Genomic DNA, 26,789 nt, shown 5'->3' on the forward strand with positions numbered 1-26,789 from the left:
CCGACGTAGGCCTATTATGGGGTCGGTGAAGTCAGCGGAGCCGCGCGCGATGCCTTTCATCTGTGACGTCGTCCACGTCGGCGTGGAGCTACAAAAGAATTTCCGAATGTTGCTGATGCAGGGGGATATTCACAAGGTGAGGAATCCACTGGCAGATGTATCCATCAGTAATTGCTTTCTTATGTACCGTGGGACTCCAACTCCGACGACGGAGAATGATTCCGGCATGTGAATCTATGAAAGACACCCCAATACTGGATACGAATATTTTACTAATCTGAAAAAAGATGCGGAGAAGAGGCCAATGTTAATCTCCTCACCTGCCAGTGACCCTGACGAACTGCGCTGAAGAGAGGAACTACGCCACGACGGTTTGGCTGGGCAACAGCGGCTCCTTGCTCCAAAAGTAGTCGGCATACCTCCAACTTCCCTCGCCCAGCTGCAGCTGTTAAAGCTGGGAAGAAGAGAGATACAAACAAGGAGTAAGAACATGAAGTAAAAATAAAGGGAAAATATAACAAATAAGAGAAAATTAGGATGCAAGTAAGAACATATGCATGGGCAATAAAGAACAGTGCTTGACTAACTTTGATGACCTTTGTCACAAGGAAACTTGTTATATATGTTATGTCCAACCTTAACATAAATATCACAATGATATGTATTCAAGCAAGTGTTACTGATCCATGAAACCACCCACAAGCCACATGTTTGCCGAAGCAAGTTTATCAGTCTGCATAACTCCCAGGAGCGGCAGTAGGGGAGTTGGTAGGGACCCATCTTCCGTAAGAGTAAGTCATTCACAAAATTGTCTTTCCATTTCCCATCTTCAGTTCCCATCACAGGAGGATTAAGGCATCAACAGAACATCAGTTTATATTGCACATTAGAAGAGTTACTAACTGTTGTCATGCCTGCATCGGTGACCATTTGCCCCTGCATCAGATAAGAAGGTGGAAAATAAAGCTAACTGCTGAGTAAACTGGACAATGCTCAACTTTTGTCAATTTTTACAAGAATTTTTTTTAATGTTTAAGTATATTGGCGCCGATTCACAATATCATTTATAAGTATAGTAATCCTATTGTACACTTTTACGTATTCTTTCCATGCATTTGTGAATCCACTGTGAAATTTCTAATTCCCTATTTGTAAACGGGCAAAGAGCACTGTTGTTTTTGTTTCTATTAATTGTAGATAATATAGAAGGTCTGGCATCAACAAACGAATTGCAACAATTACTTTTTTTATTTCTTATTGCAAGGTTATAAAGCCAAAAGAAAAAGAAAATATGGCACCACCTAAATGTGGCCACCATATATTTGTAATAAAATATATATGTTTACAACATTCGCAGATGGCTCTTTCACAACTTATGCTGCCTTGCATTTTACTAGTAAAGGAGACAAGAATAAATATCAAGCACTCACATTTCAGGCAGTAATAATGTCTTGTAAACACTTTATAATTGCAACTATAAAAAGGAGATGGAAAAGGACACCACAGTAACTAGTGTCCTATGTTTATATAGTATTTAAGAATTTAAAATTGTTATAAATAAGATACATTGCCCCATTATGTATGCTGTATAGGGTGAACAAAAATGTGAGTGACTTATCAACAGACCAGTGGTTGAAGCCTGCTGACGAGAAGCCGATCTCTGTATGTGTACTATGTACAAATATTTCTGGAAAACCAAAAGTCAAATGAAACAGCAAAAGCTGCCTCAAAGGAAAAAGGATTACATTTGCCATGTCCATATGTGCTGCACAATAATGGAGTAATGATTTACTCAGTATTGGACTATTCTTGAATTACCAATGTTGCTTTCAAATGGTTTGCCATGTCATGTTTTCACATTGTTGCCCTTGTAGGATAGGTGTGGGGTCCTGATTATCTTGAGAAAGAGACATAAAATTCTTTCCTTTACTGTTTGGTTTTCTTTGTAACTCTTTTTTCTGCCGTGAACTCTTCCACCAGAATTCTGCGACCTACACATAAATTAGCACTTAATTGTAAAGAACCTTAGCTGCCACCACAAAACCATATTTACACCATTTGTAAAACTTGTGTGAGAGCAACTGAGTTATTGGTACTCATACAAAGTCAGGTTGTAACTGTAAATCATGACAGTACAAGAAAAACACATTCAGATAGGCTGCATGTAAAATATGTGCCTTCAGCCTCATCTCTTCCAGAGGCCAACTCACCTCATATGTCTAGCACTAGTGTAGAACGTATCACAGAATTAACAGAGTATATTTGGGTGAGCTTCCATTCAGGTAGGGGACAGGGTGCGTATGTGAGTGTATGAGATCGCAGGAGCAATGATAGACATATTGCTCTATATTTTGCACACATCCACCATAGAATCACCTCTTTCATTCTGGCTGTGACATCACACACTGGTAAAAAGCACCTGGTCCCTGGGACCATTGCTTGTAAACTTACTATGGAATCAGGCACATTCACAATTAACAACATAAGATTAGGTATATACAGAAAAGGCATTCTGCAGAGAAGATGTTTCAGCAAGCGTACTTTTACTTAGACTTACTTTTGAAGTTGTTTTGCTAATGCGCTGAAAGTAATTGGTCTATCCTACAAAGGATATACTTTGATCTTGCTTGTTTCCATTAGAGCACCCAGAAGAAAACAAGTTACTTACCTGTAACTTTAGTTATCCAGTATTGGTATCCTTCATAGATTCACATGCCTGAATCATTCCCCGTCACCGAGGCAGGAGTCCCACGGTATATAAAAAAGCAGTGCCAAAAGTAAATTACAGTAGTAGGCCCTATGAGAAGGCATGAGGCCTAGATTGTAGTAGCCTATCTACCTCATTATGCTAAAAAGACCAAAGTCTTTGCATCAACCAATCAGCTTACAGCACCCTCTAGAACCCTCTCTGCAGAGCCAGTTCTCCTCAGATTTTCGTAGCACAAGTGGGAATGAGTATCCCAAACTTAGATAACTGACTCTCCGGAGAGGAGGGTGGGTGCATGTGAATCTATGAAAGATACCAATACTGGATAAACTGAAGTTACAGGTAAATTACTTGTTTTCTTATCCAGTATTGGGGTATCTTTCATAGATTCAAATGCCTGAATCAGAATAGCAAGCAGTAAGCCAGGCAAAAGTCAGTTGCGGATGGTGGGAGACTTATTGTGGTGCACCCCCATAAACTTATATTTAACAACCAACAATTGCAAAGTAAATGATCTACTAATAAAATCATGTCTAAATTCAAAAGAGTAGTCATCTAGTACTCCACAGGAAAAGAATATTAGCATAACATAAACAAGTAATCTGTTAAATATGCCATTCTTTTATATCAATAAAAATACTGAATAGTATACACACATTATAAAATGAACCAAACATTGTTACCTGAATATGTTCTTATGGAAACAGGTGACGTGAAACCGCTTGGCCAACTGCCGCATCCTCTTGATTTGCTGATTGCAGGCAGTAGTGTCTTGTACACGTGTGGACATTCTTCCATGTCGCAGCACGGCAAATGTTTTCTAGCATTACTCCTGCAAACAATGCTGTAGATGCTGCTACAGCTCTTGTAGAGTGAGACCGTACAGTCCTTTGTAGTGGTCGGTTAGCTTTAACATGGCAGAAATGGATCGCAGAGGCTATCCATCTGGAAATTGTGGCTTTAATGACCGCTTTCCCCAGTGTAGTTTGGCCATAAGCCACGAATAGCTGAACTGACTTTCTGAAGTTTTTTGAAGATAAAACTTTAAACATCGTTTAATGTCCGAAGAATGTAGTGTTCTTTCCGCCGGGGTTGTAGGATTCGGGAAGAAAACCCGCAATTTCACTGGTTCATTCAGATGGAACTGAGAAGGCACTTTGGGTATGAAAGTTAGATTTGATCGGAGAGTGACCTACTCTTGAGAAAAATGTAAGAAAGGTTCTTTGATAGTGAAAGCCTGAATTTCTCCTATTCTCCTTGCAGAAGTTAGGGCTAAAAGAAGGGCGACCTTCCATGTCAAGAATTTGAGGTCGGCTTTGTGGATCGGTTCGAACGGGTGCTTCATCAGCTGTGAGAGGACCGTGTTGAGTTCCCATTCCGGTGGTGAAGGTTCAATTGGAGGATAAGTCCGGAAAAGACCCCTCATGAATTGTTTTACCAGTGACGAAGAGCATAGTGATGGAGTGTCAGCCACTTTCCTGAACCTGGATAAAGCCGCTAAATGGACCTTTATGGACGAGAATGAAAGACCAGAGCGAGCCAAATGTAAAAGATGAGGCAGAATTTTCTCCGTTTCAGCTTCGATAGGGTGTAAAGCGTTTGAAGTACACCAGGAACAGAAACGCTTCCATTTGAGACGTGCTTTCTTCAAGATATCCCGGCAGTCTTGAGGAATTTGTAGGTGTTGAAATTCTAAGAAGTTAGAAGCCATGCGTGAAATTTCAGAGATTAAGGGTCTGGGTGAAGAATCTGACCCCCGTTGTGTGACAGTAGTGTTGGAGCCGGTAGAAGTTTGATCGGAGGCTCCTGTGACAGCAACATGAGCTCATGTAACCAATATTGACGAGGCCATCTAGGAGCAATTAGAAGGAGACGGCAGCTCTCCAATATCATCTTGCACAACACTCGTGGAATCAGCAGGATCGGAGAAAAGGCGTAAGCATAGATCTCTGACCATCGCATAGACAGGGCATTCCCTCTTGACCCCTGTTGAGGGTATCTGGTGGCGTAATACCGGCATTTCTTGTTCTGGTGGGTCGCAAATAAATCCAACGTTGGTTTGCCCCAAGTCTGAAACACCTTGATCAATTGCGTGTTGTCCAGCTCCCACTTGTGGCAATCCGACAAGGATCTGCTTAGTTTGTCTGCCAGGGTATTGTGCAGATATTTGACATGTTCCTCAAAAACAAGGTTGGTGGAGGGTTTAAGGGGAAAATTATTTAAAGACCAAAGGACAGACAAACCCCTTATTCACAGTATAACAATACAAAAAGGACTGTCAATGGTCTGTACAACTAATGGGGGCAAAGAAAAGAAAAATGTGACAGACTCTGTGTCTACCTGTAAGGTGTGTACAACAAAAAGGAAATGAATCCCATCAGCCCACCCATATGGCAGAGCTTCATCATCTGGGATAGAACCAAAGATGGTCCGATTAAGGAGCCACACACCTGTTGGAATTATGTGCTTCTCCAAACCCAAGGAACCACCAGTGATGGATCGTACCAAAAATCAAAACAGTTTGAGATGGTGTGGGATATTAAATTACAGTGAGAAAAGAATCAAAAAGTGAGATGTAAAATTGGCTACCATGATTTAAGGAAAAGTTTATTAGGGAAAATCATGGTGTCAAGATTAAAATGAGTGTGAGACAGTTTGAAATAATAACTGTCTGTTAAGGATGGTATTTGGTCAACATGTTTCAGCCATTGTGGGAAGTTTAAGCCTACCCGGCTTTCGTCAGGACCTCTTGAACACTACTGCAATAAAGCTTGACCTAAGCTTAGTGAAAAAAGCAAAAATTAACACAAATTAATGATACAAAACATCCTACCGTACAATGGATTTTCCAGACGGGGGATGTCTGTTTCATAAAGTATTTAGGATTCTTTCCTAAAAAGGGAGAGGGGAATGATTCAGGCATGTGAATCTATGAAAGATACCCCAATACTGGATAAACTAAATTCTTCATGTTGGTTGCCTGGAAGACTTGTCCTTTTTTAAAGTGAGTCCTAACTTGCAGAAGAGCTTGGTACAGGCTCTGAGCTTACTGTGGAATGGACAGACGGACCTTTGATTAATCAGTCACGCAAGTACAGATACCCTTGGTGATCTAAATACCAAGATGAGCTGCAACTGGTGAAGTTGCAAATAAGTACCTTTTTATTAAATACACAGCAGCTGATGTGAGGCCATATGGGAACACACAGAACAGATAATGGCGACAGCCACTTTGAACCTGAGGAATTTCCCATTTTTTGTGGCTTATGGGTGTAACATACGAGTTATTAGTTGTGCAGGATATGATTCCTTCTCAAGTAATAAGTCTGCAACCTTCTTCTAGGAATCAAGTACCCGGTAATAGCACTTGGCTTTCTCGAGGTAGCAAAGTAGAGCAGTCCAAGGGGAGGTAAGTATGGGCTAGTACCCCAACCCACAGGCATGCAACACACACCTGATAAATCAGTATCCAGTCTGTGCTATTAATTAAAAAGGAAAAGTACTTTTTCTGATACAGACGTCTAGCCGCAGATTCCTTACCGTTTAATATTTCCCAGGCGTCAGACCAAATCAGGAAACTTTTAAGCAGTACCTCTATGCACCAGGAAGTGCCCTGCTGCTGTAAACTGATATTATTCCACTCTAGAAATGATGTGCAGGACCCATATAGGTGCCACCCCGTGCACTAATGTCTATTCTATTCTTTCCGCGCCACCAGTCACATATACAGGGCTTCCTCTTGTCTCTTTGAGACCCTTACCTCGATTTAAAATTCTAGCTTCAGTGTGCAAGGGAAATGCCACCTCCTAAAATGACATGTTTTGAGCCCTGTAAGGACTGTCACAAACAAATGTATGTGACAGATCCCCATCAGATATTCTTGTGGTGCCTGGGATTGAGTCACGACTCTAAGGCCTGCAGTGACTGCACATGAACCCAAAGACTATACTCGACAGCAATGTGAAACACTACATTGCCAAGCACCTGAAGACTTCATGATGAGACTGGTCCAAGTCAATAGTATGGTCCTGGTCCATCTCGAGATCCAGAAGTTACAAGAGTCATTCTAGGGGTCGGTCTTCACTCAATCAAAGTCGTGGAAGGGAAAATACACAAGAAATCCAAGCGGGATTTGGACCATTCCCACCACTCCCACTTTCCTGAGAAGGCACAGTGGTGGCACCATATATCTCGATGTTGCTCCCGAAGTAGTTTGATTTCGGAGCCTATCCCACAACATGTTATGGCACAACCCGACTTTCTGGGGCCATCTGTCTATCCGAAACAGATCGAAAAAATCTGAGGGGCCATGCTATGGCTCTTTGGATCCTTGCCCATTCCCTCTGGCGTGCCTTTGGGCATCAGGGAGTCAAGAGGTTCTCCACCTGAAATACCACCAGCAGGCTCCCCCTGAGCACAAGGGGATATTGAGAGGGTGTGCACTTTTAGTAGGGTGTGGCTGTTATTACCGCAACTTTTGGGTATTCGAGAAGGATGGAGACTTCCATCCCATTTTAGACCTGCGCCCTCTTAACAACTTCCTCTGGTGGTAAAAATTCATATGCTCATGCAGTCCCATGTCTTGGGCTGCCCACGTCTATTTCCATATACTCGTCCTGCAGGTCCATTGGTGCTACTTGAAGTTGAAAGTGGGTTAGGAGCGTTTACAGTTCCCTATGGTCCCATACAGTCTAACCAGTGTCCCTCGGTTGTTCACGATAGTGATGGTGGTGGTAGCAGCACACGGAGATTGGGGGTTCAAGTCTTCCCCATACTTCGCTGGCTGGCATTTAAAGGCAGACAAACACCAGGGAGTTGTCAACCACCTGCAGATGACAGCAGACCTCCTATTATCTTTGGGGTTCAGTATCGAAGTGTTAAAGTCACAACTGACTCCTTCTCAGAAGTTCCCCATCATAGAGCCATTCTGGACACAGTCCGGTTTTGTGCCTTTCACCCAAGAAAGGAAGTCCAAGACTTTTAGGCTTCAATCACAATCTTTTAGCCTGGGTCCTGGATCTCAGGGAGGTCAACTCTGAGGCTGCTGGGACCGACAGCTGCAACCTGCTGGCCAAGCATGCCAGGAGGCATATGCAAGCTCTTCAGTGGGATAAAAAGTCTCAATGGCTCCACCATCAAGGAAACTCTCTGACCATGTTCAGATTTTGAAGGAAACTGCAAAAGATCTTCTTCACCCAGAACAGGCAGCGGTGACCAATGCATTGCTTCTGGGTTGGGGTGGCCGTCTGGGAGATTTTGAGATCAGAGACATCTTATGTTGTCTTCCGGAGAGTCCAATCTCCATATCAATCTTCTGGAGCGGAGAGCCATACTCTTGGCATAGAAAGCTGCCTTTTAATTCATCAAGGGAAGGATAGTACAAGTGCTTACGGACAACACCGCCGCCATGTGGTACTGCAACACACAGGATGAGGTGGCCTGACGAGGCTTTGCAATTTCAACCTTCATGTTTGGAAACTGAGCGGTGACAGCTGAAAACCTTCACCCTTCCTTTGGAGGTGGATAATGTCATCTTGGCAGTCAGTTGGCCCTTGACAAAGACACCTGTCTTTAGGACAAATTTGTGGCTTGATGCAGTACTCAGCAGACAGACCCTCTGCAGGCAACATTTTCTGATCTTTTGTTTGTTCTGGCCTGTCAGGGCTTTGCTCTGGATGCAGTTTAAGGGTACCATTCATCTCTTTCTGTTCTTTTGCAGTTGCCATATCAGCCGTCATTGTATCAGTCTACATTTGTTACTCACTTTTTGAAAAGATTTACATTTGTTTCCTCCCTTTCACTTTGTCATGACACAGTGGGACCTTAACTTAGTCTCATCTTTCTGATATGCCCTCTCTTGGAGCGGATTCACAGGTGCTCTTTATGGATTCTTACAATGAAGACAGTGTTCCTCCTTGCCATAACATTGGTGTGGAGTCTGAGTGAGATTCCAGCTCTCTTTCTCAACCTAGGGTAAACCACACCTTCCCAGACAAGATGGTTTTGTGAGCACAGGCATCTTTCTTGCCTAAAGTTGCAACGCCGTTCCACATTGGTCAAAACATTACCTTGCCAGCATACTATGCTCCGTCTCACTCACCCCTCAAAGGAGGAGAGACTCTATTGCTTGGAACCCAAGAGAGAACTGAGCTTTTACACAGAACATACCAAAGAACACCAGCTGATCAATCAGCGCTTTGTGAGGTTCTGTTGAGTGAAAAAAGACAAGGTTGTGCAGAAGAGAACTATTTCCTGCTGGATTGAGCTAATTTGATCTGCTACCCAAATAGCAAAAAAAAACAGCCTCTGGAAGTTTTGCTTGCTCATTCTGCCAGGGCCAAAGCTGCTGCCACTGAGTTCCTGTCCTGAACATTTGTTAGGCAGCTATCTAGGAATCGATCCACACATTTTGAAAGTGCTACATCTGCTAATGCTTTGACATCTATTCAAAAGGTGAAGTATCTGGGGCTAAAAGTCTCTATCAGAAGAACAAGGCACTTACCCTCTGTAACGCTAAGTCTGGTAGAGACTACCTAGCCACACATTCCTCACCCTAGATTGTAGTCCTCCTGAGGCTCAGCCGGGAGAGACCACTGCATGAACTGAATTCTTTGTCCTGTTTTTAATTTTACTGTGTTTTTAGATAAAATCACTTGCTGCTACTATTGCTGCTATTTAATGGGTTTGTGCATTGTTTGGGGTTAACCTCGCTTTTAAAATCGGTACCTCACCTGTCATTGGGAGCTTCTGTCAGGGCTCAGTGCAGGACTCGCCGAGGGGCTGGGAATTCTTACCGGCGCCCACCATCTTGGGAGGAGGCCAGGTTAGCGCGCTAGTCGCGCTCTCTAATTGCACATAAAACATAGAACTGGCGCGAACGTGCTCAGCGGGCACACCGCATGCGCGCCGAAGCCGCGTAAAGGCAAGCCCATCTGCGCCTCACCCACGCATAGCGCCAGTTCCCCTGTTCTTAGGCTGGAGAAATGGTTAGGCTGGAGTCTTATTCGAGCGGTAAGCTCCTCAGTCTTAACTCATGTACTCCACAACCGAACTGCACCTTCATTATCCTTAGCTTAGAGGTCCAACACAGCGGGCTGGTATGTCACGGCTGTAAAACCCGCCTACCAGAAATCCTTTTTCACAGAGGGCAGAACTGGCTAACAACTCTAGAGGTCATACGCCGGGGGATACCAAGCTGTTTAAATGTGCCTTATTAAACGCTACATCTTTAGTAAAGCATAGCACTGAATGCGCCACCTTAATTGAGGATGAACTCATTAGTATTGCTTTTATTACAGAGTCCTGGACCGATCAAGCTTCTGGCCCAGACCTGGTAAAAGCGGTTCATCCTAATTATTTAGTGCACACACTAAACATGTTCCATAAAAGGGGGGGCGGTCTAGCAATTATCTACCCTAGATTGATCAGTGCGTCCTTTGCTAATTCTACCTGGGAAAACTGTGAAGCACTTGAATTCTGTTTCCAGCTTTTGCATCAGCATTCTTTTAAAGGGACTCTGAATTATAGGCCACCAGGTCCAAGAAATAGATTCATGTCTCAAGTTTGCAGCTTGCTTGAAAGCAAACTGTGTTCTGATTTGTATACTCTGTTAGGTGATCTTAACTTTCATCTGGAAAAGGTGGATGATCCTGATACCTGTGGTTTATTGGATTTTATGAATAGTGTAGGCCTTAATCAGAAGGTTAGGGTGGCTACGCATAAAGCGGGTCATCTGCTGGATGGTATTTTTTGTAACAACTCCAAGCTTGAGTTTGTGAATATGCTCCCTATTGTTTGGTCGTATCATTAAGGTGGTACTGTTCAATGTAGTGGTACCTAATAGGGATATGAAGACACCAGCTGTGAAGACCTCATTCTGCAAAACCTGGTGGAACTTTTGTCCTCCTCTGTACCTGAACAGTCCTTAGATCTGGACCAGGCAACTTTAAATTATAACAACTGGCTGATTTCTGCTGGGGACAGTCTAGCTCCATATAAACTCAGACACTTTACTAGACTGCGTCCCTCGGCCCGTGGTATTCCCAAGAGCTCAGGGACATAAAATCGGTCTGTAAAAGATCGGAAAGAGTGTGGAGACAGGATTATTCGGCTTCAGCCCAAGCAAAATATAAGCAGACCCTGGCAAAATACAAACTTCTACTAGACAAAACTAAACAAGAATATTTTGCAGTTCAGATCAAGGAGGCTAAAAACTCGACAAGGGAATTATTTAAAACTGTAACCAAATTGGCCTATCATGCCCCCCCTCTTATAGAGGCTAGCCAAAAGCTGAGTGACGACATTGCAGATTTTTTTTATAACAAAGTGAATACCATCTTTGTTTCGCTGGAAAGTGCTACAACTAAGCACCAGCCTTCTGTTAGTTCCTATATCTCCTCACTAGCTCATGATAACATTATACTTCATAAATTCCTTCCAGTTTCAGTTCTTGAAACCTCCAAAAGGATCATGTCGGCTAACTCTGGCTCTCCTTTGGATCCATTTCCTTTATCCACCCTTAAATTAGCGGCGCAACCTGTGGCCTCCTATTTAACATCTACATTCAATTCAATGTTCGAGGTAGGCTATTTCCCTAAGATCTGGAAAAATGCCTCCATATTGCCTCTTTTGAAGAAGCAGAATTTAGATCCAAAGGATTGTAATAATTTTAGACCTATCTCCAGACTTCTGGTACCGGCAAAAATAGTTGAAAAAGTCATGAACACACAACTCAGTGCTTTCCTAGAAGCCTCGCATAGCCTCAATCCCACGCAATACGGGTTTCGGGGTGGGCACAGTACGGAATCTGCCCTTTTGAAATCCACGGATGAGATTAGAGTTAGTATAGATCAGGGAGGACATGCTGCATTGATAATGTTGGATCTCCCTGCGGCCTTTGATACGGTCCATCACAGGCGTCTGATGGACAGGCTGCATGAGATCGGAGTAGAAGGGGCAGCCTGGAGGCTGCTTAAATCCTTTCTCTCCGATAGGGTTCAGATGGTGGCCTTGGGGATTTATACATCCAAACCCTTCTCGCTACCCTGTGGGGTCCCTCAAGGATCCTCGATCAGTCCGACTTTATTCAATGTATATGTGGCTCAATTGGCACCTCTGATCGAATCGTTTGGGTTCAGTTTGACGTCATACGCAGATGACACACAAATTGTGGTGTCGCTGCTTCCTGACAAGCCACACGATACAGCTTCCCGTTTTCAGGACTGCTTATCAGCCGTAGGTGGGTGGATGAATCAAAATTGTTTAAAACTCAACTCAAGTAAGACGGAGGTGATCCTCTTCGGCAACAATGCAAACTTCTGCTCAGCTAGTTGGTGGCCGGCAGAATCGGGTCCTCTTCCTCAACCAGTGTCAAAGGTAAAAAATCTGGTAGTTTATATAGATAATAAACTTTGTCTTAAGGACCAGGTTAATGCTGTGGTTTCTTCTGCCTCCTTTATTATAAGGTCCTGCAAAAAAATCCTCCCTCTTCTCCCTTTGGCCAGTCGGAAAACCATTGTTACGGATCTAGTCATGTCAAAACTGGACTATTGCAAGGGCCTGTATTTGAACATACAAGGGGGCCTTTTAAGAAAACTTCAGCTCCTGCAGAACGCGTCAGCCAGACTATTGACTAAAACACCCAAATTTGCATCAATCTCAGTGGAACTAAAGAAGCTTCACTGGCTGCCCGTCAAAAAGCGGGTCTGTTTTAAGGCTCTATGCATAGTTCATAAATCTCTTCATGGGCTGAGCCCTCAATATCTTAGACAACACTTTTACTGGTATGTGCAGAGGAGAGCTTTGCGATCATCGGAAGCAAAATTGGTCCAGGTTCCCCTGGTTAGAAGAGCTAACTGGGGAGGCAGACGCTTTATGCTTGGAGCTTCTAAAGCATGAATGAGTTGCCACAGCCTATTAGGCACATTTCTAACCATCTGGAATTTAGGAAAGCAGTAAAAACCTGGCTGTTGCAATCCTTGTAAACCTGGTCCACTCCTGCTCGGTTGAGCTTCGGTCTGGACACCAATCTTTAAGCGCCAGGACACCCACTGGGTAACAGTGTGCTCTATAAATGGCAATAACATTAACCCTTTCTGTGATTGGTTTCTATGTATTAATAAGATCTCAAATCTAGGAATCTGAACACTGGTCAAAACCAATTTGTTGTTCGGGCTCTGCATCAGGGGGAAGAGACAGCCTCAAAATCAGCTGACATCAGCATCTGGGAGTGGTGCCTTAATAGACCCTGGAAGCCATTTCCAGAGCGGAACTGTGTCAGTGCGGACCCTCATGGCACAACCTAACGGGTGTGCAGAGGTACTGCTCAAAACTTTCCAGATTCAGTCTGACAACTAGGGAATATTCAAAAGGTGAGGAATCTGTGGCTGGATAGTCTCTACCAAAAAGAGCATTACAGAAGTTAAGTAACTTGTTCATCACATACAGACTACTCTATATTAAGCACATACAAACATATACATGAATAGCAGGTGGAAATACATATGGTGACACCCTTTGAACAGTTAACACCCCTAGAGAGCCTTGAACCCTATAACCACAATTCCCCCACATATACTAGACATAATACAATTTGATGTAGTTGTCAAAAGGCAGGCCTACGGCCTTTGTGAGGGTGTCACCACATTATTAAAAGCAGAAATATGTAATGATAAACCAATGGAACACCATAAAAATTCACTAAGGATGGTACCATCTTACATTGATCTTAATTTTGTAACTTTGTCAATGTTGATAAAGCATATCCATAACCCTCAATAAAACAGGTAAAGATTTCACTGTTAATTTGGTCATTGTCAATCAATAATTTCAAATTCAAGTAAATGGAATGCATGAACCCTTGTCCTACTTTTAACATGTTGCAGTGCAGCCTTATGAACCACGAACAGGTGTTCATACACCTAGCAATCTTTTCGGCAAAAGCCCAAGCTGGAGGAGTGCCTAAAACTGTCAAAACCTCTCCGAGGGTCAGTAATTTGACCCTCAAGCAGACAAAAGGAGAACATTTAGGTAATCACATGGGGGTTCTTCTGGCTGGCTACTGCACTTCTGACAGTTCCCCAAAACTGTTGGTACACCGTTGGTGGTGCACCTGCTATGTCTGGGGCACCAAGGATGGAAACATTTGTGAGTTCTCACATATTTCTTACCTTTCCTTACCATAGAATATTCCACAGGCGTCCGACTGCGCCTGGAAAATCTTGAGCAGTTTCCATGCGCAGCGGTGGGTGGCAGGCACTGAATGGCTCTGCATTGGCAACATAGGCGTCGTCCGTGCTAGAAGTGACATGTATGTACAGTGCCTATATAGGTGCCACCCCAGCATGCTAAATTTGGTTTATGACTGTTTCTAAGCCAGAAGCATGGAGCTACACCAGAAGGTTAATGACAGCTGTGCAGATTCTATGGACCTACAATAATCTTTTTTAGGTGGAAAAATCCAGGGCACAGAACAGGGAGGATGAAAGGCTCAGTAAGGAATCTGAAGCTAGATGGAGTCTTTATCAGATTAAGGAGTTACGAAAGCTAAGCAACTTGTTCATCTGATAGATACTTCTAGCTGCAGATTCCTTACCTTAGAATAGCTTCCAAAGCAATACCTCTCCGGAGGTGGGTCTGTGAACAGGTTCAAACCAAAAATCCTGAAGACCGAACGGGTGAAATGCCCATCATGAAAGACCTGACTGATGAGGCAGTAGTGTTTGGTAAACATGGACAAAGATGCCCACTAAGCAACCTGAAAGATATTCAGGACAGAAACTCTGCGCACTAATGCAGTAGACACAGTCTTGGTTCGGGTGGAGTGAGCCTGCAAGCCTTCTGAGGGTTGCTTCCTGGCAAATACGTAGCAGATCTTAATACAGAGTACGATCCATTTGTAGATGGTCAATGTCTGCACTGCTTTTCTTTTTTTAGATCCAGTGAACCCTACAAATAATTGATGTTCCACCCGATGTTCCTTGGTAAGGTATATATAGGACACTGCCCTCTTAAGAGTCCAGGAAGTGAAAGCGTTGAAAGGATGAAGTGGAGCAAAGAAAATCCGCAATGTGATGGTTTTGCCTACATGAAAGGGTGTCACAACTTTCCGCAAAAAGGAGGCACAGGCTCGGAGAACCAGTTTGTCTGGGAAGAAGCTGGTATACGGAGGTTGGAAGTACGTTTTTATTGTCACGAGTCTGATAGGACAGGCATGCATGGGTTTAATTGGAGAACACATCAGAAATGTCAGAACCAAATTGAGGTCCCACTGGGGAATAACAAAAATTGTGCGATGAAACATATGCTGTAGACGTTTCAGGAAACATGTGACTTGAACGGCAAAGGTTGATCCAGCAACTACAAAAAAAAATTAGATGGCCGAAAGATACAGCTGGACTGTGCCAAGAACAAGGTCTTGCGGGCCTAGGACAAAACAAACAACAACACTTCAGACAGGGGTGCAGAAAGTGGGTCAATACAAACTTGTCCCAATGGCAGGAGTAGCTGGATGCCTGGCTGCCAAGATGATGTCACAGATCTCGGGAGGGAGGTCAAAGACCTTCAATTGAAAAATCTCCATGCATGAAGCTGGAGTGCAAGCAGGTTTGGGTGCAGGACCCTGCCTTGTTGCTGTGACAAAACATCATCCTGAAAGGGTAGTCTAATTGGAGGACTGATGCACATGCTCAGGAGTATTGGATAGCATACTATCCTTGCCCAATCTGGAGCCACCAAGATAACTTGGGTCAGGTCAGGTCTGATCTTCCTGAGAACTCAGGGGAGCAGAGGTATCGGCTGAAAGGTGTGTAGGAGTTCAGTATTCTAGTTTAACCACAATTTGTCTCTGAGCGAGAACCGGGTTGGAAACTCCAGTGCGCAGAAATGCTGACACTTCATGTTCTCGGCGGTAGTGAACAGATCTAGCAATGGTCCTCTCCAGTCCTGAAAGAAACCATTGCAACCATGGCCATGAGGTATTGATGGTTGAGTTTTTCCACCCTGACATTTTAGAGATGTCCTGACATTCTAGCCATGTCCAGAGGCCCACAGCCTCCTGCAACAGGGTCAACGACCCCTATCCGCCCTGCTTGTAGTAGTGCTACATGGCTGTAGTTTTGTCCATGAACACCTTGACCACCTTTCCTTTGATGGAAGGCAGGACAGCCTTCAATGCCAAGTGAATCGCCCTCAGCTCCAAAAGACTTCTATGGAGCAGAGTCTCCGCCGAGGCAAGAGGCCTCAGATCTCCACCTGCCCCAGATGGTTGCCTCAGCCCAGAAGTAATGCATCCGTCACCACTGTCAGCTCTGAGTGGGGAAGGGAGCGAGGTCTGCCGTTGACCCAATCGCGGTCTTGTAATCACTACTACAGATCTTCTGCAGCCTCCCTAGAAATCTGGACTATGTCAGAGAGATTCTTCCCATGCTGCACCGACTGCTACTTCAGAGCCCACATATGCCATCAAGAGTACTTCACCAGCAGGATGTAGGAGGCCAACAGACCCTGTATTCTCAGACCAAGTCTCACCTAAATCAAGGACTGAGGTTAATAATGTAGGATCATAGCCGAATGTCGTGGACTCTCCACTCAGGATGGTAGGTGCGAATTGCATCATGTGCATAATGTCTCCAACGAAAGGGAGCATCTAAGAGCATCTAAGAAGGAGTCAGGTGTGACTTTAGAATGTGGACAGTGAACCCCAGCGAGTGCAGGAGGTCTGCTGTAGTCTGGAAATGAAGGACTACTTCAGGAGCCAGTCATCGAGGTAACGGAAGACTAGGACCCCTGACCTCTACAGGTGAGCTACAAAAACCAACTCAAATTCTGAGTTCCACAAGGATCCTCACTCAGTCCCAGTTGCACTGTGAATGCCACGATTTAGCGGGGGTGGAGTTGACACTAAAACGTAACACAGAAGAGGGAGACAAAACCAATCGCAGTAAAGGAGGCCCAGCTAGAGAAATGAAAAGAGAGGGATAGACAAAGAGAAAGAGCAGGAAGGAAGAGAGAAAGAAAGGACGTAGGAAAAGAAGACAAAAGAAACTGTTATAAGTAGGATGGCTAAAAAGATGAAAGGATGGGTGCAAGCGTGAAAGGACGGATGGATGTAATGGAAAAAGAACATGTGCCAGGATGGGAGAAAGAATGGAAGGATTATTGAAAGGTTGAACGAGTGGGTGGATAGATGGAAACATGGGCTGAAAGGCGAATGTGTGCATGGATGGATTGATAAAGGAGGGTGAAATAATGGTTGAAATATTGTATGTATGGATGAATGGTTGGAAGTACGGTTAGAAGGATGGTTAAAGACGAATGATGAAAGGCTGAATAGATAGAATGGTTCAGAAAAGATGGATAGATGGAGGGAAGTGTGAAAAGATGGATTGATAAACTGATCGCTGGATGAAAGACTTGAAGGCAGGAGAGATAGATGGCCATTGGAGGAATGAACTGAACTCTTCAAGGATGGGTAGGGCTTATTTGCTCCGTTCACCCAATGACATTGAATCTATGATTGAAGAAAGAGTATTTTAATTTTTCTGGCTACTCCTTTGGCCACTTCCTCCACAGGATTTGGAATCCTCTTTAATTCCTGAAGTACATCTACACTGGTCCCAATGGCTTACCTACAACTTAGCACCTGCAAAGATCCAATAGGGCTCTTTAATATATAAACTGGTGGGCCGCTTGGTCCCCCAACACTTTTCCTTCCACTGCCTCTATGCAGTCTTCTTTGCCGTCTTATGTTGTGCAAAAAAACAGGCATTATTCCAAAATCTGTATTTACTCAATTCCACTAGGACTTGTAATTTACCCTCTTTTCACTCCTCGAAATCCTGTCCTTCGTACTGTACTTATTTTTATTAATTTACCAGTTGTTTAGCACACGATTTAACATTAATCTGAGAGCTGGCATGGCATCTGATAAGACACGGCACATGAGTGCAAAAGGAGAGTATTAATTTCCAAGCTTTTTACATAAAGACCGAAAAATCTAAAGCACATATCTTAGGACAAAAAAATAATCGTATTTATTCCTTGTTTTTCTTGCCTTTTTCATTACCACATTTTGTTTTTTTTTAGTTCTTTCGAGTTTTCGGGGAGATTTTTATCTTCTCTCATTTCATTTATGCAGCTCTTGGGGTTTAGCTTTCTATCCGTAACCTGACGCTTTGTTCGTAAAGAAAGTGTAGCGCGGAGCTAGAACACAATAATAATACACATTTATTTATAAGGGTTTATGTTGCGCTTGTTTATCTAAACCTTTCAAAAGTGCATCGAGACAAGAAAGTGCATATGGTATATATAAATATATAAAAGTACGAGACTCAAAGATTACCTGTCTCCCCCCAGAGGCTGTCAAAGCTGTTGATTTGTGCTCTTTCCACCTCTTCCTCGTCTTTTTCTGGAAGATCGAGCAAGTAAGACACAATCTGGAAGAGAGGCGGGTCGTTAGAACTCTCCTCACGCACTGCACCATCTCCACTGGGTGGAGAATAACTAGATTTGATTGTAGAGTACAGCACAAAACACTGCCTACATAGCAGAAAATAATGAGATCCTGCCACACAAATTCATTGAGTAAATACAGGATGGGGCTGCCTTCAACTTCTATAGTTTCTAAAAAAAAAACATGCTTAATATTAGTTATTTCTTACTTGTTTTAAGTCTACCAGTAAGCATCTATCACATCTAAAATTAATTCGCTTCCACATACTGCGGTCACTACCCAAGCACAGGAGGACCAAAAACAGCACTACCTGAGAAGACAGTTTAGCTGTCCGAGTGCCCGTTGCAAACAACTTTGAGATCTGCAGGTGACAGGGGAAATCTCAAAAGAGCGGGCTCCTCCTTACATCATTGCAAAGTGGATATAGCTGTATCATGGAGGTTGATAACAATAACATCTATTATTTAGATAGCCCAATAACTCACTTTGCGACGTGTGCTAAATAAATGATAACTGTTATCATTAACATTTCTAAATTACTTATAACTACAGAAGGCTGGCCACCTGCGTTAATCTTACAAAGAAAACACACTTGAGACAGTTTTAATAGCAACCAAGGACACGCCCAGTTACAGAAACTCCGTAATGGAGACAATTCCACATCAAATCACATGAAATCAGGAATAGAAATGTAAAATATCGTAATGGTTTTTAGCCAGCTACAGAACATGTCAACAGGAAAGAATGTAGATACTCTCCTGGTCATGCGGATTACCAGATTATAAACAGTACCATTATAAAACGTTGCATTATTCTCCTGCAGTACCGAATAAACCGATCTTAAAATGCAAAAAAGTTGAAATGGCAAAGGTCTTTTCAGCGGTCACCACTTGAAACCATCATGTGAAGCTGGTGGGCCTGTGGTTCCATGATACCCGCTGCACTCCCAGCCAGGAGGGCCCGCTTACCTCTGTGTAGCCCATGCTGGCTGCAGCGATCAAGGCCTGCTGGATGGCGTGGCTCTTCTTAAACACCCCCTGCTGCTGGCCAGCCATGCTCCAGTCACACTGAATCAGGAACTTCACCACCTCCAGGTGGCCTCGGAGAGCTGCGTGCACCAACGCGCACTGCCCGTTCTTATCCAAATGATCCACCTGGGGAACAAAGAACTACATCAACAAGTGATAAAACCAAAACTGCAGTTACAAAAAACCTAAAACTTCGTTTTTTTTTGTAAAGAGCAACACCTACAGACAGAGTGAGCTCCACATATTCTTGCTTCCCCATCCCAACAGCAGTTCAAACGATGCAACTAATGTATCCCAAATGGAAATGCGCGACCTGTGAGATAAAGCGCTCTTCCCTTCGGCGGTGCTCCTCCGCCTGTAGTTTCAACTATCCGAGACAGAGAGGAAAACCTGCTCTCATATCTGTTTTCTTTCACACAGAAGCAACAACCTGCTCCTTCCCTCTGCTGTTCACAGACAAGCCAGACTGGTTTTTAAAGACCTTTTGTACTAACTGTAATCCTGCCCTCTGAGGTTTGTGTAACTCCAAACGAAGAGAAACAAATCCATGAGAAAAGCCTGAGAAAAAGAGGCCTGTAAACATTATTCATTCTTTAAGGAATTGTGATCTTCATAAGGGCTAACTCTTTCACTCACAAAGGAGGACCCTGAAGCCTTTATTGTCAGAAACAAGGCAGCACCGACAGCGCATTGCATGATCCTCCCACGCAGAGTTCACTATCTACCTCCGTGGTATCGGCCACACCTCAGTTTCAGTCTGAGCCACAAAGAAGGCCTGTACTAAGAACCCAAACACCCTGACTGGCTTAGGTTGCTTGTTATTTTCTCCATGGCTAAAGCGGCAAATTCTAACAAACCGAGGGAATATGTGTGGTGCTTCATTATTTACCTGTGTACGGCGACTGCTTACCCTGCAGTGCCCAACGTGAGATTAATGCCTATTCATGAAATAGCAATACTTCACACCAATGTCCGCTAGCAGTCCGAATGTACAAACTGATGGGTCGAAAAGCATGGGATATTTCATTGCATCTTCACTATGGCTGATCATATTTCAAATACATTTGTATACACATGCACGCTCAGCTACATGTTCAAAAAGAAGTTACCACATTTAAAGGAGCAATCAGAGATATTAAAGAACAGCCTCTGGGTTTATGTACTATTGATACGTGAACTTATAGGCTGGTTCTCTTTGGGTGATGTTTTTAAATATTCCGAGAATATCTGACCATAGAGTTTGCCGTTTCTCATCTGATATGCCTATTTTTACATCTTCTTTACATCTTTCCTGGTAGAAAAACTTGAGCCTTATTTCGCTGTCTTGTGAGCTTTGCATGTGTTTGAAATCAAGTTTCTCAAAGAAAGTATGCCCTCCTTTGGCTGTGATAAGGGTACCTGGTTAAAGTGCCAGGTCTCCAATTTGCCAATACAGCAGCGTCTCATTTTCTGGGATCTGAAACTGCAATTTACAGTCTTGGAATAAATGACCTAACGCCTGCGAGAATTCTACATTCGACTTTCTCCCACTTTCGAAAGTCCTTTTTACCCATTGCCAAGGAGAACTCGGGTGTGTTGTGTGGAGGCATAGCGTTTGTAGGAAAGCTGTCAAACCACCGGTCACTGCAACCTGGTTACACACTTGTAGCGTTGATTTGACTGCGAAAGCTACATAGGTGTTTTGTTGGGGGCTTGATTTCCCTAGCAAAGGGATCTACCTGCTACCGCCCTATCCATGGACATCCATTTTTCCTCAGATTTTCTAGCTGCCCGCTCTAAAATTATGTGTAAATAGGCTGCTCTATATTTCGCATCCCCAGACAGAGATGATAGTAAAAGTTTCTTCTATATGGGGCTTTCTTTCTGGCCACACACATGATAAAAGGTGGCCATAAACCATCGGGATGCCTGCTAACAGTATGGTTACTGGTAAGGATGAAATAAATACACCTCTGGTGGTCAATTTTTAAACACATTTATGTGCCTTAGCCAGGAGATACACCAAGTTCATTCCAGCTTTGTTGGTCTTCTTGAATGTGACTAACTTGGGGGAATTATATGCTCTCCAACTTTCCACCCTCCTTGTTAGGTGTAATCCTAGATATGCAATTGAATGAAGCCTGGAACTGATCATTTTAACACCTTGCTTTACGAGAATTTAAGATTCAGATTACCTGTATTTTGAACTTTTACCCTAAAGCTTGAGACTTTTTCAAAGTCTGTTAATTCATTCAATGCTCCTGAGCTCTCTGGATCTGCAAATATTAGAATACGTGTCTGTAAATAAACAGGGCACATGCTTTTCCTCCACAAATGGTATAACCTTGATGGTGCCTTGGATTCTGATTTTTATGGCTAATCGCTTTATCACAAGAAACAAAAGAGAGAGCGAGAACTATGAACGGGGTGCGTCCCTTTCCCCTACTTAATACTCAAAAACAACGTGGACGGAACCACAGAAGAAACCTTAAGCAAAGACGATTCTTCTATAAATCTTAGAGTGCCAAGAACCACTAGGGTTTTTGAAGAAGAACCCTCACCCACCAACCTAGTTGGTGAAATGCTTCATCATCCGGTTCCCAGCTAGGCAGCCGAGTGCAGCCCAGCTGTGCTTCGATGCCTGATTTACAGCGGAGCGGGTTTTGTTTTTGTGTGACTGGTGCTCAAACAAAGGTGTGGTGAGGTTAAAAATGCCTCTGGGACTCCTTGCTAACATTTTCTTGTATTCTCAGCGGCCCAGGACATGTTTAAAAGAGAACAGGAGGATAAAGTGTAGACTAGCAATTGGTCTTCATTATCCATCAAGTACTGGTCGACATGTTTCAGCCTCATGAAACATTTGAGGCTTTCTTCAGGATCATTCAATGTGAAAAAAATGATGCTGTGGCAAAAAAAGCCACGTGTATTTTTTCAGCTCACTCGCTAAGGTGTGCTGTGCATGCAGTGGTATAACCGTACTTACGGACCCACCGTCTGATATATACACAAGCTACATGTTTGTAGTAGATTTCAAAGATCCCGGAGGGGGCGGTGCCTGTAGTCAAACATTTGTCAAGGCTAGCCGCTCGCCCTTCTAACCTACTCCGGTGTTCACAGGATCTGGCTTTATCACCAAGTCACAACGGAGGGGCGAGAACAGTCCTGCCTGGCACCCATGTGAATAGAGAAATCTTTTGTTTTCCCATTATTTATCTTGATAGCTGACTTAGGGACTCTAAGACTGGCCAATACACAGGGCATCAAATCCCACAGCTTACTTGACTGAATGCTCTCTCAGCATCTAGGGATGCCAGGATTTAAGGTAGATTTCGGGTCATCTCCATGAGATGTGGACTATGCTTCTAACATTACTGCTTTACGTATTTTTGGTAAATTTAACTGAATCTGCATCTATCAGTCTCTTAGCTGAGAATTTCGTGAACAGCTTAGCGTAATTGTTTAATACAGCACATGGCCTGAATGAAATGAAATACAATGATCTGCCTGCTTTCCAGGTGTAGGGATCAAGGGTGATCAGAATCTGCCAGGGTCTGTGTTACCTAATATGTCTGCATTAATTGAGTAAGTCAGCTGCATGGTGCTGTATGGGTGTCCTGTTGTGGGATGAAGATAAAATGTAAAGATTGAGCAGTTCCCTTATAGGTAAGGGGCTAGTTCGCATTTCAGTGCATTCTTGATTTTGAGGCGTCAATAGATCCCTCTATGAATTCTCTCACATGGTTTGATACAGGTGATCATTTACAATGTTTGAGATATTCACGCATACCCTTATGATCTTTTAGCCTACAAGCATAACGGCTCTCCAAGTGGTCCGTTGTTCCATTTATCTTTTTCCCAGATCGCCCAGGTTCCCTGTGGGGGTTTTAACATGGCTATTTATATTTTACCCCGGTTGGTGTCAGATGTTCTTGACTAACAATATTCCACGTTGGTTTCCCACCCCCTCATAAAACTGCTGACCATTTCCCAGTATAGCGGTTTCTGCCCTGATCTTTCTTAGAGGCCTAAACTGGCCTCTATGCTTTACTATTGTCAAGGTAATCTCAGTGGGTTTTCTTTTGTCTGCTTGCTCTAGTTCTTTTAGCTGACCTGTTAATTTACCTTTCAGAAGTCTTCTTTCACCCCCTCTTCCAGCTGTCATCCCCAGGGCAATTCCTATCATCATTGTTTAAAGGCGTTCCATACTGTGACTAAGGATATATCTTGCTGATTTCTAGCTTTAAGGTATATAAATGTCTTTCCACAATTCCGTTATTTAGGACTGGATCTCTACACACAGCTGTGTCATTTCTCCATTGCCTATTTTACTTGTGATTTTTTTTATCTCTCTTTATGTCATTTCGATGTGTGTCTTGTCTGATACATAGATGTTTGATATTGTCTTGTCTGTAACTGAGTCAAGAGGTGATAAATACACTAACAGATAGTCTATATGTGAATAAGTTGAATGCATATATGAGCACAAGGGTAAACAACGTTTACCACGAAACGTTTTCCCCGCAGGGAATTACAACCCAGTTTTTACAACAACTGCGTTGAAGCCACGCATACCATTACTACGATTTGCGGAGGGTGCAGAAGGTGTTGGATATAAAATCCAACACTTTCCCTACTGTCCGCACAGACTGGAGTTGGAATAGTAAATTATACTATTCCAACATCCAGCGCCCCCCCCTCCGTAAGTCGTTGTTCGGACTTGTGGGGTAGTTCAAGTTCAAAAATTTGTATAGCGCACTACTCACCCAGAGGGTCTCAAGGCGCTTGAGGGGGTGGGGGGGGGGGGGTACTTACTTATCGAATATCCAAGTTTTTAGTTGCTTTCTGAAGGAGAGGTGGTTCTGTGTAAGGCGGAGGTGGGTATGGAGAGAATTCCAGGTTTTGGCCGCTAAGTAGGAGAAGGATCTTCCCCCATGGTGGATCTATGGATGCGCAGAATTGCGGCGGGGGCTTGATTGGACGATTGTAGTTGGCGGGTGGGGGTGTAGAAGGACAGTCGCGTGTTGAGGCATTCCGGTCCTAGGTCGTAGAGGGCTTTGTGTGCGTGGGTGAGGAGACGGAACGTTATTCTCTTGTTGACGGGGAGCCAGTGGAGGTCTTTCAGGTGACCGGAAATGTGAGCTTGACGGGGGATGTCCAGTATGAGTCTGGCTGAGGCGTTTTGGATGCGTTGTAGTTTTTCCTGTAGTTTGGCTGTGGTTCCAGCGTAAAGGGTGTTTCCGTAATCCAGTCGGCTTGTGACCAGTGCGTGGGTGACCGTCTTTCTTGTTTCGGTGGGGATCCAGCGGAAGATTTTTTTGAGCATGCGTAGGATGTTGAAGCATGATGATGAGACGGCGTTGACTTGCCTGGTCATCGAGAGGGAGGAGTCCAGGATGAAGCCCAGGTTACGTGCGTGGTTACGTCCGGTTCCCTGGGCCGGTGGCCACCACGAGTCGTCCCAGGCAGAGGGGGATGAACCTAAGATGAGGACTTCCGTTTTGTCCAAGTTCAGTTTTAAACGGCTGTTCTTCATCCATTCGGCTACTTCTTTCATTCCTTCGTGTAAGTTGGTTTTGGCGGTGTTTGGGTCTTTGGTGAGGGAGAGGATCAGCTGGGTGTCATCTGCGTAGGAGATGATGTTGAGGTTGTGTTGGCGTGCGATGGATGCGAGGGGACTCATGTATATGTTGAAGAGGGTGGGACTGAGTGATGATCCTTGTGGTATACCGCAGATGACTTCGGTGGCCTCTGATCTAAAAGGGGGGAGGCGGACTCTCAGGTTCTTCCGGCGAGGAACGAGATGATCCAGTCCAATGCTTTTCCTTGTATTCCGACGTTGCTGAGGCGTTGTATGAGGGTGCTATGACAGACTGTGTCGAAGGCTGCGGAGAGGTCAAGTAGGATGAGGGCAGCTGTTTCTCCGTTGTCCAGTAGAGTTCGAATGTCGTCTGTTGCTGCGATGAGGGCGGTTTCGGTGCTGTGTTTGGCTCGGAAGCCGGACTGTGAGGGGTCGAGGGATTTGTTGGATTCAAGGATGGCGGCGAGCTGACTGTTGACGGCTTTCTCAATGACTTTGGCAGGGAATGGGAGGAGCGAGATGGGGCGGTAGTTCTTCAGTTCAGTGGGGTCTGCTGTGGGTTTCTTCAGAAGGGCGCTGAGTTCGGCATGTTTCCAGCTTTCCGGGAAGGTAGCAGAGTTGAAGGAGCAGTTGATGACGTCACGGAGATGGGGTGCGATAATGGAGTCTGCTTTGTTGAAAATGTGGTGGGGACATGGGTCGGTTGGCGATCCTGAGTGGATGGAGTTCATCAGGTGGATGGTGTCTTCAGTGGTGATTGGGTTCCAGGCGCAAAGGTTGTTAGAGGGCGGTTTTGGTTCGGAGGTGGGTGGAGTGGACTGGACTTCGGACTGGTTTCCAAAGCTGTTATGTATGTCGGCGATTTTGTTGTGGAAGAATGAGGCTAGGGAGTCGCAGAGGTCTTGGGAGGGAGTGATGTCGTTGGTGCCGGCGGTGGGGTTGGTAAATTCTTTGACGATGTTGAATAGTTCCTTGCTGTTTTGGGCGTTGTTGTCAAGACGATCCTTGAATGCTGATTTCTTGGTGGATCGGATCAGTTGGTGGTGTTTGCGGGTGGCGTTCTTGAAGGTGGCCAGGTTGTCAGTGGTTGGGTTTTTTCTCCAGGCTTTCTCGAGGGTACGACAGAACTTCTTGGATTTCTTAAGGTCATCGTTGAACCAGGGGGGTTTTTGCTACCTTGCTTGATTTGATGGTATTTTAAGGGTATGCGCGGGGACAACACGGTCATTGTAACAACCATGTTGTAATTACCTGCGCAGAAAAATAAGGCATTAAAAAGAGGTATATTCGAGAACAAGTAGTTCTTTGCTCCAGGATGATAGTGTCTCTACTCATCCATCTGACTATGGTCCGTGAGTTTATTTTAGGGATTATTTGTCAATGGTAAATTTGAAGAGTAAAGGCTCTCAATCTCACCTAGCTTATTTATCAGTGCCAAACCTAATTATGTGCTGGAAACCGGATCAATAGCAATCCCAAGCCTGTCAAGTTGCGTACACAGCATGGATGTTAATGTCTGGGGATGGGCAATATAATCCTCCACCACTAGGTGCAGAGGAGATGAAAGAGGGAAAACCAGTAATATGTATAATGGCCTGAGCATTACTTGTTTCGGTGTTCACTATATGTCCACATGTACCAATTTTGGGCATGTAATGAAGCCTACACAACCTTGTTCTGTACTATATCCATGACTTACAAGTACTTCCCATCCTATAAGCACAAACATTAAAAATCAATACCGCAGCAGTCTAGTTTTTTGGAAACATCCACACCATGAAGCTCCCATTACCTTGGATCGCTTCTTGCACAGCAGCATAACAATGCTCAAATGTCCAGCTGCAGCAGCATACCCAAGAGGGGTCAAACCACTCTCTGAGGAGGCATCCACATTAGCACCAAACTCCAGCAACAAGGCCACCATCTCAGGATAGCCGAGGTGAGCCTGGACACACAATATTGGAGCATTGTTGAGAACCTCTGTGCGGTAGTTGATGTTTGCTCCACCCAGAATCAGGAGTCGGCTCACCTAGAAAAAGAAGATAA

At 44.1% G+C, this 26,789-nt stretch overlaps 1 protein-coding gene across 2 annotated transcripts in view; it reads right to left on the reverse strand.

Annotated features, from left to right (window-relative positions):
* Window positions 1-26,789, reverse strand: part of TANC2 (tetratricopeptide repeat, ankyrin repeat and coiled-coil containing 2) — a 2,475,706-nt gene that overhangs the window by 230,371 nt on the left and 2,218,546 nt on the right. For both annotated transcript variants that reach the window (XM_086923824.1, XM_086923825.1), the window contains 4 exons: window positions 26,536-26,772; window positions 19,127-19,312; window positions 18,048-18,141; window positions 321-454 (listed from right to left, as the gene is read on the reverse strand). In XM_086923824.1, coding sequence (XP_086779950.1) covers window positions 321-454; window positions 18,048-18,141; window positions 19,127-19,312; window positions 26,536-26,772 — 651 coding nt within the window. The remainder of the gene's footprint in view (window positions 1-320; window positions 455-18,047; window positions 18,142-19,126; window positions 19,313-26,535; window positions 26,773-26,789) is intronic.

Source organism: Lissotriton vulgaris, chromosome 5 (genome assembly GCF_964263255.1).
Source record: "Lissotriton vulgaris chromosome 5, aLisVul1.2, whole genome shotgun sequence".
NCBI classification, from domain to species: Eukaryota; Metazoa; Chordata; class Amphibia; order Caudata; family Salamandridae; genus Lissotriton; species Lissotriton vulgaris.